Source organism: Phoenix dactylifera, chromosome 7, assembly GCF_051530095.1.
Source record: "Phoenix dactylifera cultivar Ajwa chromosome 7, Ajwa_hap1_PhDact_Kaust_v1.1, whole genome shotgun sequence".
In the NCBI taxonomy this organism is placed as follows: Eukaryota; Viridiplantae; Streptophyta; class Magnoliopsida; order Arecales; family Arecaceae; genus Phoenix; species Phoenix dactylifera.
In genome coordinates this window covers 21,766,620-21,781,870 of record NC_143196.1, presented here as the reverse complement: position 1 = coordinate 21,781,870, position 15,251 = coordinate 21,766,620, and the positions used below count along the sequence as shown (strand labels likewise).

Genomic DNA, 15,251 nt, shown 5'->3' with positions numbered 1-15,251 from the left:
CTTCTCAAGCATATTGCAGTATTACTTGGTCTCTAAGTGATGAAGACCTCACCTAACAGTTATTGGTCCCATTACTTAGTTAAGTCAGACCCACCGTATAACCGCGGAAATAAAGTCGTCATTGGGTCCTCACCTAACAGTTATTGGTGCCCAACCCCACCTTTACCCCACAACATCTCATGTCTAATAGAGAGGTCCAGTCCCCCGATGCAACTTGCCCACTGTGTCCAGCCGAGACAAATCAACGCCGGAAAGACCTTAGCAACTCTACTACGGTGGAAGACCTATGGACTTAATATTGCATAATCAAGTCTTAGTGTTTGCAACTTGAGTTCTTCATAAGAGATAATCGAACAATTGGCCAGGTAAGCAGGTGGGAGGCTCTCCTTACTCAGAGAGTAAGGTCCTAATTAAGTAACCACCTTATAGGCTTGCCTAGATACCAATTAGATCAATTAATCTAATATGACTAACTCATGTTGGTTCACCCTCGACTGATTAGGGAGGTTTCGATTTAGGTCTCACTCGATCGCGTATTCACATCTCATGCAAATATAAGTCTACCCGCATAATCATAAGCATTAAACATCCAGGCATTTATCAAAAATAAAATTAAATGGTGATGATCATGGATCCAAGATGGGGTCATTTTACAAGCACATGCACGTCAATTGGTTTGATCGTCTTCAACTCTTGACTCGATCTTGATCCTCTAGGTCCAATTGTGATCAACTCCTTGATCCATCTTCAATCAACCCTTGATCTTGATCCGCGCATGTTGAGCTTGTTGATGTACATATCGATCAACCATCGACGTGCAACACACATCACAGTTTACATCCCAGATTGCTTTAAAAATTAAATAAAAATAAAAATAAAATTACAACCCTTTTCATTGAGACACGCAGGTCTCTAATACATGAATTTAAGATGCACGCAGGCATCTGAAAATTAAAACTACATGCATCACAGAACATCACAGAACATCGCAGAACATTTCAGCACATTCAAAGGGTCCATCCATGATCATCACCATACGCATCACATGCATAAAAATTATTTTTAGATCTGTAATTTAATTGATTATTCCATCTCATGACTTGCTGATCATGCTAGATTTGACTCTAAATATTTGTAATCACATTATCAAAGCTTTAGAATCATTAATCTAAGCATCTAAAAATTAGTATGCAGAAAAATCAGCAAGCTGAAAATTCTACATACATAAATTTCAGCAAGCCTAATCCCTTAAATTTCAGATCTAAAATGCCTTAAAAAATTTAATTCTAATCTTAATCTACATAACCTGGCTCTGATACCACTGTTAGCATCCCTCATATGCCATGAAAATTTTGAAATAATTTTCAGATTGCAGCGGAAAAAACATATGCGGGATCTGTTCATCGCATGAACGTGTTTTAAAACCTTTCGTTTGTAGATAGATTAGAATTAAATTATTTTAAACTATTTTAAAATCATTAAGAAGATCAGATCTTCACCTTGTGCGGGTAGATGGTCTCCGCAAATCTGATTTACGTGGTATTTGATCAAGGCTCAGTGGAAGCCGCACACGCGTCCGGCCTCTACAGGTATCCACACGAAGTACTGACTCGATCGAAGCCTTTGGATCTCACCGGGGTGCTAGCTCCCTTGCAGAGATGGCTATGGATGGCTGAAGTCCTCTCCTTTGAATCAACCTTTGATTGGCTTGAGAGGAGGAAGAAGAAGGAAGAACCAAAGGAACAAGAACAAAGCCCTGCAGCCTTTTTCTTTTTCTTCCTTTTGGAACCAAGATGAAGAAGGAAGAGGGCGTCTTAGGCTTTTCTTTTTCTTCTCTTGATTGTGGCTCAAAGGAGGAAGATGGAGGAGGGTGCTCACGGCTGGAATGAGGAGAAAAACACCCATCTTTTTCGAAATTCCATGCTCCCTTTTAATTAGTTAAGAGATAAGGATGAGTTCCTATTTTTTAGGAACTCATCTTTATCTCTTCTTTTTGGCTAACAAGGAGGGGCGTGCGCCCCTCCTCTTTCTCCCACGCACACCCCAAGGGGAGGGGCGTGGGCCCCTCCCTCAAGTTCATTTAAATCTGCTATTTAAATAAATTAAAGGGGGTTTTAATTTGGGTCCATTGTTTGAGTCCAATCCTAGTCAAAATAGGATTTTTGTGAACCCATTTCAATTTCCTCCAATTCCTAATCCAATTAGAATTTAATTGAGCCATGACTCTATTGAACTCTTCAATCCTAATCCAATTAGGAGTCATAAAATTAATTAGATTAAAATTAAAATTAATTAGGACTTAAGAAAATCCTAATCTAATCAGGACTTGTTCAATTTTCAGCCCTAAGACAATTTGGACTTTAGAAATCCTATTCCAAATAGGATTCTAATTTAATTTGAAATTCTAATCCAATTAGGACTCCATGATTCCCACTCCAAGTAGGACTCATGATCAAGTCCAATTAATTAAATCCAATTAATTAAATTAAATTGCAATTCGATTGCAATTGTTCCTTCTTCTAGCCACTAACTCTTAGCGGGTTTTCATTTATCAATCTAATTGATTATTTGTGATTCCTAATCACATTCAACCATTGGATCGGTCAATACCTCTAATGTGTGTGACCCCATAGGTTCCATTCTGACTGGTAGTGAGATATATTATGATCTCTATCACAATATCATTGAAAACTCCTTTCAATGGGTTGAAACAATTCCAACTCAACTCACCAGGGATTATCGACCATCGAGATGATCCCTGTGAGTCTCACCATCCACCAATGACACCTAGCAGTATGTAGTGGCCACCCAGCAGAATAGAATGATGAACCTCTAGGTGCAGCAATCGTATGATACAGTCCTTCTATCGTGGATCCCTACAGATCGGAGGTCATGGAAAACTCGTCAAACCCCGTCGTCTGTCATATGTCTAGATTTATTTGACTTGAGTTCGATAGTGAAAAACTCTTTCTCCACTTTATATTTCTGCCCTGGCCAAGGTCTTAGAACTCAGTCTAACAAATCACATAGGATCACTCCTCTTCTATCAAGGTCGATAGATTCCATGTAAGTGCATACCCTACTCCTACAGTGAACTTACTGCAGCCAATCTACACTACAAGGACCCATATGGCTAGAGACCATGTATACGTGTAGTCAAACTACAATAACCTCACTGTGAGTAGCCGAAGCACCGCAGGTCAAAGGACCAGTCATACTACTGCAACATCAAGCAAGTCACTGACGAGTGGATAGACATCCAAGTGACTTCTTGTCTTGGTCACGCTCAGTACCCTTGTTCTCTAACAAGCACCTGCACTATCACTTCAGTGTCCCTACACTGTGGACTCGAGTCTCATCCATCCAGAAGAAAAGTGATCTGTGCACTGATCGGATCGATCACCGTCCTCGTGATGATCCATTGATCAGGAGCATTTAGAAATTAATCACCAATGATACATGGCTCAAATTCTCAACTCTTGAGAATATGTATCATCATCTTATTAATTTTTTGGACGATTCATAGACACATAAAAAATATGAATGAAAAAGATGCCCATTTATTATTCAATAATAATAAAGTCAAGTACAAATTTATGTCCTAGAAGTAATAATGTGTCCGCCAGATTGGCTTCTAGGGCATACATCTAACAAAAACACCACATGAGATGTGGACTGGACGTAAGCCGATGCTCTCTCACCTTAGGATTTGGGGATGTCCGGCGTACGTCAAACGTTTGAAGACAGACAAACTTGAACCCAAGTCTGACAAATGTTTCTTTGTTGGTTACCCTAAAGAAACTAAAGGATATTACTTCTACTTTGCTGAAGAACAAAAGTTGTTCGTAAGCAATAGAGCAATTTTCTTAGAAAAGGAATTCCTTGGTGAAGGAACAAATAGCTCTAATGTTGAGCTTAGAGAAGTTCAACATGTAGAAGATCCGACACTATCTACTGAACCAGTTGAGTCGGATTTGATTAGATCAGATCCAGAACCCATATTAGATGCACCATTAAGGCGATCGGGTAGAGTACCACGTCAGCCGGACAGATACTACGGTTTCTTGGTCCGGGATGGGGATCCTATCAAACTTGATGAAAACGATGAGGATCCGATCACATATATGGATGCAATGCAGAGGTATGACTCTGATAAATGGCTTGGAGCCATGCAATCCGAAATGGAATCCATGAAGGTCAATGATGTTTGGACATTAGTTGACCCACCCGAAGGAATTAAATCCATAGGGTGTAAGTGGATATTCAAAAGTAAACGGGGCGCAGACGGAAAGGTAGAGACCTATAAAGCCCGTTTGGTTGCCAAGGGTTATCGTCAACGTTATGGTATTGACTATGACGAGACGTTTTCTCCTGTGGCAATGCTCAAGTCCATTCGGATTGTGCTTACGATAGCAGCACATTTAGACTATGAAATCTGGCAAATGGATGTAAAGACCGCATTTCTAAATGGAGATTTAGAAGAGGAAGTGTATATGATACAACCTGAAGGTTTTACATCTGCAGATGAGTCCAAAGTGTGCAAGCTTCAAAAATCCATTTATGGATTAAAACAAGCTTCACGGAGTTGGAATATACGTTTTGATAAGGTAATCAAAACATATGGCTTCATTAAGAATGAAGAGGAACCTTGCATTTATAAATGGGCAAATGGTTCAGTTATTATATTCCTTATTTTGTATGTGGATGACATTCTTTTAATCGGAAATGACATTCCTGCATTACAAGGAATAAAGGTTTGGCTATCATCTCAATTTGCCATGAAGGATTTGGGAGAAGCATCTTACATCCTAGGGATGAAGATCTATAGAGATAGATCTAGAAGATTGCTTGGATTATCCCAATCCACATACATTGATACTATACTGAAGAGGTTCAGTATGATTAATTCCAAGAAAGGCTATCTTCCGATGGGCCATGGAATTAACCCAGGGGCGGCCCAATACATCTGGGGGCCTAAGGCGAATTCAGTAAATGAAGCCTCTTTTTTTTAAATAATAATTTTTTTAATAAATATAAAATACCTAAAAAATGTTATGGAAATAGATTGCTGTCAAGTACACTATTTCAACAAAGATGCATGAATCTAATAAAGGTAGACAAAAAATCTTTTCAGTTTAATATAATTTTTGAATGAAAATATTAAAAAAAATACTTAAAAAAAAAGTCCATGAAACTGTTCTTGGCAATACTGTTTATCATGTGAAGCAAGAGCAGAATAGGAAAAGGTCATCCGCGCTTCACGGTCAAAGAATTTGTCCAGAAAAGGACTTCTCTGTAAGAGAAAGTAGGGTCATTATGGGAAATTCACTCTATTTAATTAATAAAAGTCCCGTCCCACCATCTCCCCTTCAAGTGAGTACCCAAGCAGCCACTGCAACATCACGGCACAGCAGCCATTCAACCCCCCCTCCCTCCTTCTCTTTCTCTACCCTCCTTTTCTTTTGCTAAGGACCATCTCCCCCTTCAAGTGAGCACCAAAGCTGCAACTGCAACATCACGGCACAGCAGCTATTCAACCCCCTCCCTCCTTTTCTCTCTCTACCACCCAAGAGGGGAGAAGAAACCGAGAGGAGAAAATTAAAAGAATCTCCACCCTCCAAGAAGTCCATCTCCAATCCCCCTATCTTTCTTCCTGATGGCCCAGCTGGATCAGGAGTAATGACTTGTGAGGGAAGGAAAACCAAGACCAAAACCAAAAAAGAGAAGGGATGAAATATAAGAGTAGCTTCAAGCATGTATCAAGCCAACCAAATCCCTCCTCTCTCTCTCTCTCTCCACCCAAAACAAAACTACTGTCCCCAACTTCCCCAGTTGCCCCTCTGCAGGCCAGGAAACCCTCCACCTCCCTTCCATCAAGGAGGAAGACTCGTAGCCGGCTTCTGCTCCCGGAGGCCTTCCATTGGCCTGAGGCCTTAGGCGACCGCCTCGGTCGCCTAGGGCTCGGGCCGGCCCTGAATTAACCTCTCTAAAAGGGATTGTCCGACAACCCCTCAAGAAAGAGAGAGTATGGATAGAATTCCATATGCTTCGGCAGTGGGATCTATAATGTATGCCATGACATGTACTAGACCAGACGTGGCATACTCACTAGGAGTAGTGAGCAGATACCAGTCTGATCCAGGTAGCAACCACTGGAAGGTTGTAAAAACCATCCTTAAGTATTTGAGAAATACTAAAGATCAGTGGCTTGTCTATGGTGATTCTGACTTAAAACTTGAGGGATATACTGATTCAAGTTTTCAGTCAGATCAAGATGATAGCAAGAACGTGTCAGGATATATCTTCACTCTTAAGGGTGGGGCCATCTGCTGGAAGAGTTCCAAGCAGCATACAGTGGCAGATTCTACATGTGAAGCAGAATATATCGTAGCATCTGATGCCGCCAAGGAAGCTGTATGGTTGCGGAAGTTCATCACCGAGCTTGGAGTGACACCCTCCATTGATGGTCCAGTGCCTGTATTTTGGGACAATACTAGGGCCATAGCTCAAGCAAGAGAACCCAAAGCACATCAGCGGACCAAGCATATTCTACATCGCTACCACCTGGTTCGAGAGATCATCGATCGAGGTGATATTGATCTTCAGAAGATTGACACAAAAGAAAATCTGGCTGACCCATTTACCAAAGTCCTCGGCATCAAAGAGTTCGACGAACACAAGTCGAAGATGGGTATTAGATACTGTGCCGATTGGCATTAGGCTAAGTGGGAGTTGTTGGAATTTGTATCCTAAATGTCAATCATCAGCATATTGATGATTGAATTTTGTAAATGAATTGACAAATTAATAAAGTGTTATTTGGCATTATTCATCATTTCATCTTCAAATGAACTCTTCTATGATGAAGTCCTTAGGACTTACGTTATGATAAAGGAGGATTTATCTTTGAGTCCTTAAACTTGTTTGCGACGAAATGATATGTTGTTACTAGGACGACAACATTATCGAGATTAGGTCGTCGTGTGACATATACGTTGGTTGTCCTCTTAACCAAGGAGTGTGGAGACACTGGTATGCCACACAAGTGAAGTGTAGAAGTACATTTCACTAAACGTGACCAATTCCGGAACGCTCTACTGTCGAGAGATGTTCCGAGTGGATATGGGTATAAGTTTGGCCCTCTGACCTGAGACCGCAACCTGTGACTAGCAAGCAACTCACTGTACTTTGGTACCGGACTACCTGAATTTCTAATTCAGTGACGGAAGGTCACTGGGTGCAGTCAAGTACTTGCATAGTCAGTTGTGAGTCAAGATGGAATTGACCCCTCCTGAAAACAGGAGATAATGTCTTGTGATTAATTTAACAAAACCTTCGCCAGGGTAATCCCAGTGAGGAGTCACGGGATATCTAAAGTTAATCACATAATGGATGTACTAATTATAGGGTTGACAGTGAGCTCTAAGTCATCCTGGCATTAGGAGTCAAAGGGATTGAATTATACAGTAACCATAGTTCAGGGTTCCAGAATATTTGCTTCGCATATATTCGACCTATCCGGACGTCGGGTATCATTGCTAGATGGTCATATCGATTAGTGTAGAAAATTATTCCTATACTACCGGCTTAGGTTCGAACCTATGAGGTCACACGCATAGAAGATTCCTGATTGATCAAGAAAGCTGATGAATGATTAAGAATCATTCAGGGATAATTTGGTCAATTTGATTGGCAAATTATCTTATAAAATAATTAAAGTAATTATTAAAGGATTAATTAGTAATTAAATTACTAATAAACTCAATTTGATTGAGTAATTGTGCTAAGGATGAGCCAAATTGAATTGGATTCAAGTTTGGGCTCAATCAGGATTTTGACCTGATTGGATTAGGTCAGAACCAAAAAGGACTTAAGCTGATCAAATTAATTTTAAATTAATTTGTTCTTAATTGGGGATTGACCTAATTGAATTAGGTCCAACACAAAGTAATAATTCAATTTGATTGAGTTTGCATGAGCCAAAATTGAATTGGATTCAATTTGAGCTCAATCAGGGTCTGACCTGATTAGATTGGGTTCAACCAAATTGCTTTGTTTTAATTCGGGTTTGACCAAATTTGATTAGGTGCAACCCAAGGAGATTAGGCTCAGATGATGTGGCAATTATTGGTGACATGGAATTGGATTTCATGAATTTTAAATAAACCAAAATTATTGCATGGCACATGGACCCATTGCTTGACACATGGCGACATTGTTTGTTATTTGAATTTAAATTCAAACATTAAGCAATGTGTTAAATGATTTTAATCACTCAAACGATCAGCCAAGGTGGCGTCTGAGTTTTTGAATGGATTAAATTCGAATTTCAAGAGGTGATTTCGAAATTATGAAGTGTTTTACCTTGCCGCATGGATTTCAAATTCCTTCCCTCTTGCACATGTGTTTAAAATTTGAATTTAAATCAGATTTGGTTGAGATCTGATTTGGGTTGTTCCTATTCCTTTGCATGTGCCAACTAAAAGAGGTTTTCTGAAAATAAATTTCGAATTTTGAATGAAAATTCGGAGGCCATTAAAAGGGGTCAAACATGGGCACCAAAAACACATCCATTGCAGCCTTCTTCCTCACCCGCCTCCTCCTCCTCTTCTTCTCCATTTTAGATAGGGTTTTCAAGGTGAATATCTAGAAGATTCAAGATCAGATCTGAGTCCTCTACTTTCCTTACAAACCTCATCTCTATCTGCTTCAAGACGATTGATCAAAAGTTGATTGAATCCCGGCGGGCAGATTTCAGCTTTCAAGTGTTCTGCAGCTGCTAGCACTGTTGCGGAAGAAGATCCTTCAGGACTTCGCGTGTACTTCTCGTAGAGGCCATTCGTGTGCGTGGCTGCGAAGTCAAGAATCAGATTCACAACTTTCATCCATCATAAAAGGTATTAATCTAGCATTAATCATTTATTATGGTGTCAAGGTCTAGGTCCAATTTCCCGAGGTTTTACCCTCTTTTGGGGCTCCTCACGGAGATATCTCCAGAATCCATTCGATGGATATTCGGAGATTAATTGGAATAGAGTTCTTAAGTTTCAGATCTGATAGTTAATCATGCATAAAAGTTTTAGCATAATTGTTTAAACGATTCCGGCATAATCCTATATGTTCTTAAGGGGCTGATTTCTAGATTTGATCTTGTAAGCATGCATGAATTAAATTATTTGATTCGGTTTTTCCGCTGTGTTTTAAAACTTAAAAAGAACTACGTATGGCTTGATCCCCCTTATGAAGGGGTACGTAGGCAACCCGATCAGGTTCAGCCATGGTTTTCAAAAAAAAAAAAAAATTCAGAATGCTAAACACCGAAGAACCTAGGATTCACTTTCAATCCACACATTGAAAATCATGTGAAGTTACTAAAAAAGCAATACAATGCAATTGCAGAAATGTTAGGACCAAACTGCTCGGGATTTGGATGGAATGATAGAGAGAAATGTGTGGTGGCAGACAAAGATGTTTATGACTTGTGGGTGAAGGTATTACATAAATATATGCTTTCTAAGTTGTTTTCAACTTATGCCTTTTCAATATAATTCTTCACTTGTTTGTATCTCTAAAATTGTTTAATAATTTTTGTTTTGTGTTGACAGAGTCATCCCCATGCAACTGGCCTGAGAAACAAGCCTTTCCCTTATTATGAAGACTTGTCAATTGTGTTTGGTAAGGATAGAGCAAATGGGGAGGGTGCAGAGGATCCAACTGATGCTTGTGAACAAATTGAGAAAGAGGAGGAAGCTTTAGGTGATACTATGAGTTTGGAAGATAATATGGATGCGGAGGGAGGTTCTCCGAATGCAATAGATTCACCACCATCTATTTGCCAACCTACAGGCGTTGGTACTAGTACTGCAACAATTGGCAAGAAAAAAGGAAGCTTAGTAAGTAAAAAGAGAAAGCACAATGATACTATCATAGAGAACTTGGTCACTGAGATGGGAAAGATAAGCAATGCGTGTGAAGGGAGTAAGGAAGACTTCAAAAAAATTGCAAACTTTTTTGAGAAGAAGGGGCAAAGTGATGAGAGGCATATGGCTTTGTTTGAGGAGATTATGAAGATTGAAGATTTGAGTGAGGATGATATGTTGATTGTTGGCGAGGTTATTAGCAAAGATAAGTCCAAAATTGACTTCTTTTTTACCCCGCCTCAACAATTCAAGAGAAGATATGTGCTAAAATAGTTAGAGGGCAGTCCATATAGACCCTCATTTGACTTTGATCCAGTATGATGCTACCTAAACCTCCTCACAGTTATACTTTAGATGTTTGTGGATTGGTGGAGTTTTGATATATGTTTATGGCTTTTTATTGATTTGGGTGTTACAATTTTTAGTGTTACAAGTATATATGCTGCTGTTTTGCCTTTTCTATCTAAATTATATTCAGGACATTGAACCATTCCCCTTTCTTTTCTCATGATCAAATGGAAATTATGTGCTGCAACAGCTCATCTTGTAATTTTGCAGTACCAAAATTGGCGGCATATTGCATTAAGGATAATTGGTGACATTGGAAATATGTGGCATTTCGCTAGATCGCTTGGATATTGCTGATTGTCCATAAGTAATTTGTCTCTTTTGGTCATTGCCGATTCTGCATTCTTAGTGTTAGCAGTATATATGATGTTGTTTTGCCTTTTCTTTCTAAATTATATCCAGGACATTCAACCATTCCCCTCTCTTTTCTCATGATCAAATGGAAATTATGTGCTGCAACAGCTCATCTTGGAATTTTGCAGTACCCAAATTGGCAGCATATTGCATTAAGGATAATTGGTCACATTGGAAATATGTGGCATTTCGCTAGATCACTTGGTCATTGTCTCTATAGTAAATTTTATTAGCATGAATGGTCATCAAAGAATTAAAAAGAAATTTTTTATAGGGGAATAAGCAAAAGAAACTTATTAAGGGCTACTAAAAGTAGAATATGTGACAAAATTACGGAGCTATTATAGAAATTAGCATATTGACTTACATTTTTAATTTATGAGAATTAAAAATACATAAAAAATCTAACTAAGATATATCAGAGGTATTTGTGGTATTATGTGGTCGGTGATCTTGGATCCCCGTACCATACCAAACAAGTTACTCACGGATACCCAGGGATTATTAATCATTGGACCATGGCCAACCAAACACAGTGATGTTAGATCACTGGGGATCAAATCATCCCAGTATTCGGATTACTAGGGATCTTAGATCACCGTGGTGTTCCTGTTGGGGTTACCAAACGCCCCCAAAAGACTTCCTGGACTAACCACAATCATATTTAACCTTCATCACTTGTACCCTGGCACAACGTTTCGGTTGTTGAACCAGGTAACCAAAGACTAAAGACAACAAAAACTCCATCAACCAGACAAAGTTAAAAAAAGAAGACCAAAACTCAAAGACCGTCTTCTGGCTAGAAGTTGTCTCAATCCAAAGAACCACCAAGATCCATCTAAAACAACCTTCTCCTTTCTGACCCTAGCAGAAAACTAATATCTCTCACTGCCTTAAAGGAGAATGTAGTGTGTGTTTGAGAATATAGAATTAATATTACAAAAATTCTGACTAATCTATTTGCACTAAGCCTGTCTTTCTTTTTGCAGGATAAAATGAATTGCAAAGTACAAAGATAGGTATCATCTGGCTGAAGTTACCAAAGTTTGCAAAGACTTATGGCCGAATTCAATGGTCCAAAAGGCAATTTGAATTTTCAATAGTGGTATAGTCCAAATAGTCTAGATTGATATTCAACGAACTAAAGGTTGATTTAGGCTTGACCTGCATTTGATCGCTTTAGGTGAAGCCTTGCCTAGATCTAATGTTTATGAGCTGATTAAGTTGAGCTGATGGTGCTTTTTTTTTTTTGGTACAACAGCAGCTCACACCCTGCGGTATGAATGCGGCCAAAAAAGTCAAAAAATAAAAGGCTACCCAGGGGCTCCAGCATCGCCCTTTGGGCCATCCAAATGAAACCACCAGAATGCTGAGCTGTATAGGAGGCAACCCAGTCAGCGACCCCATTTACCTCCTTGTAGACATGCATGACCTGGCGGGATGCACACTCCCCTATTAGGTTGCGGATATCATGGAGCAGTAGCCTTTCCTCGTTCATGCTCCTTCGACCCCGGACCCACTCAATCACTGTAGTCGAGTCTCCCTCAAGGAGGATGCTATCCGCGCCCAACACCTGCCTCGCATAAATGACACCCTCCCATGCAGTTTTGAGCTCAACACCCGCGACCGACGTGTCAAAAATATGCCATCCCCCTGCCGCCATTAGCCTGGCACCATGGTCTCTAATAACAAAACCCACACCTTCGTGAGTCTCTCCATCGCCAATACTGCTATCGAAGTTCACCTTGAGGTAGCCAGAGGGTGGGGACACCCAAAAAACAAGCATAATCCTGGATGTTGTAATAGCAGAATGGGTGCCCTAGGTTTTTCTAGCTAACTCAGTAGGCGAAGCAACACTAATGCCAAGAAACTCTGCCACGTGCAGAAGAGCTCTGTCCTCCACCACCCTTGGGTGTGAGCCACTGTCCTCGAAGATCCAGGCATTTCTATCCAACCAGTTATGGTAGGCCAGGTAGGCCACCTCGTCTTCTTCTCCTCATCTCCCGGACCACACATCGAGGACTTGAGGAAGTCTAGAAAGTCCCCAATAGATTCCCACATATGTCGATGGTCGGGGAAGGTCGAGACGCTCCCCCAAATCCATCTAGCCTGTGGGCACTCGATGAGGGCATGGTAAATAGTCTCCTCCACCTCCGGGCATACCACACATACTGATGGGATCTGCACCCTCCTCACTAGCACATCTCTGGTAGGCAAGCACCCCCACGCCACCTTTTAGAGAAACAGTGCTACACGAGGGTGGATGTTAAGCCTCCAAATCCAGGCGCCCTCCAGTTGTCGTGCCGGAGCCCTCCCGACCAAGCCATACAAATCTCGGGCTCGAACCTCTGCTCTCCTAGTCAAGCTCCACACCCTCCTGTCCGATGTCTCCCCAACCGGTATAATTGGATAGTGCTTGAATAGACAAGAACTAAGCCTAATTTTACTACAGGTATAACTGGATCACAAATCAAAACTTTTAATTAAATCATATGAGGTTTGAGTTGATTAGAAAATACAAAGGTATAGGTTTTTTTACCTATTATCACAAGTGAAACACTGGGTCATGCAAGTTCATGGTCAATAGAGGGCCACAACATTCAAAAACATGCATGTGGAATCAGATATTCTGCACTTAATGCCATCGTCCTATTTAGACCGCCACTGTTGGTGTTCGTGTATTACTAAGTCTCAATATTGTTTGATGTGGCTCAGTCAGCTCATCTGTGATGAATCAGCCTATTAGATAGAGGCTTTCTTCTGAGAGTAACTATGGGGAAATTACCCATCTTTTAACATTCTTGTAATTGAGACAAATAGGCAAAAAGATATATATGGAACAAGAGAAACTCGAACTTGCAACTACCTGTAGCTAGAGAAGGAAGATGGCCATGGAACTACTGCCTGTTTTGCTACAAAAGATTATAAATAGCATAGAAGACCACTGAATGCCTGCTTGGATGTATTATCTCTCACTTGTCCTATGAGCAAGAGGCCAAGGATTCAATTATGAGTCACAGTAGCTGTAATAACCCAGGATTTCACCAAAATGATTAATCAAAAGATATTTAGGTTTCTTGGCTTTGTATAATTATACAAGAACTCTAATAGCCAACCCTAAAGGATCAATGTTGTGATGTCCTTTACTCGCATAAGGGCTATAGGGGGGTCCTCTCTGATCCTCTCTAATACTATTTGGAATGACTTTGTACCTCACTCCAAAAGTCTAGATAGATGTTATTGTTTGAATTTTCTGCTCTCATATATATATCTAAGATCTACCTAGCACATAACCGATATGGGACTAAATACATACCTCCACGGGTTTTCACAAACTCTTATCATTTAAGTCCTCCCTTTCCATCAAGCTGACGGTTCAAATCCAATCACAAATATTAAGATTAACCCAACTAGTTTTAAAAGGGCTCATGTTGCAGTGTTCCCTAACTTATATAGACTATGAGATGGGTATGCTCTAATATCACTAGAAAAAGACTAGATATAAAGAATATTTTAGGTTTCTTAATCTCCTGTAATATTCAAGATCTCTCTAATGCACAAACAATGTAGGACTAAACACATACATGTACGAGTCCTCACATCATTTGCATTTAGTCCCATATCAGTTGTGTGATGGGAAGATTTTGGTATTTATGAGGATCAAAAATTCAAATAATACATTCCAGCTAGCCTTGTTGGGTGAGGCCTTGAGTCATTACAAATGAATCAAAGTGGACCCAAATTATGGCCACATGAACTAGGGGCACTATAGCATAGACCTTTTTGGGGTTGACTATGGACTCGAAGATCATGGAGTTTGTGATTGGATTTGATTGTATCTAGATCCTTAAACTGGCAAGGATACTAGAATTTGAATTTGAGATTATATAAGGATACTCATAGACATGTTTAGTCCTATATTGATTGTGCACTGGGAAGATCCTGAGTATTTATACATAACCAAAAAAACATAAACTAACACCTTCCACCTAATTTGTTGAGTGAAGTCCTATATTATTACAAATGATATCAAAAATAGACCTAACTCATGACCCATTTCAACTAGGAATATGACAGCATGTCCCTTTTAGGATTGACCATAGGTCGTGGTGTCTATAATTGGATTTAATTAGCTTTGTACTCGTAACCTAGCTAGGATGCCTAAGAATGGGATATATGAGAGCTCGAATGGGGGTGTATTTAGTTTCACATTGACTATGCACTAAAGATATCTTGGATACTTATATAAGACTATGGAATCTAAGTAATACATTTTGGCTAGTATTTTTTTTTAGATCTTGGATTGTTACATTAGATCTTGCCTTCTGTTAATCCGATGATTTTAATAGTTTATTATTTGATTTTGATGATAACAAACAAATGAATTTAGTTTATTATTATGATTATAGCAAACAAATGAAAATTAGAAATTTAGATTTCTTTTGAAGGCAGATGCTGAAATTCTAAACATGTGTTAGTATTTTTGACATAACATTTTATTAGAATATAATATTAATGCAAATCTTAATGATCTGAAAAGAAGACTTATCTAAAACTTTTATATTCAATATATTTTTAAATTTGAACGTTAGCAATGAGTAATAGGGTTTGTAATCCATCCATAGCTGT

The 15,251-nt window shown here is 39.5% G+C and overlaps 1 protein-coding gene across 1 annotated transcript in view; it reads left to right on the top strand.

Moving 5' to 3' along the window:
* The window catches only part of LOC148702963 (uncharacterized), a 37,480-nt gene extending 26,942 nt beyond the window's left edge, over window positions 1-10,538 (top strand). The window contains exon 3 of the mRNA XM_088724337.2: window positions 9,606-10,538. Coding sequence (XP_088580463.1) covers window positions 9,606-10,193 — 588 coding nt within the window. The 3' untranslated portion in view covers window positions 10,194-10,538. The remainder of the gene's footprint in view (window positions 1-9,605) is intronic.
* Window positions 10,539-15,251: the final 4,713 nt, after the last annotated feature.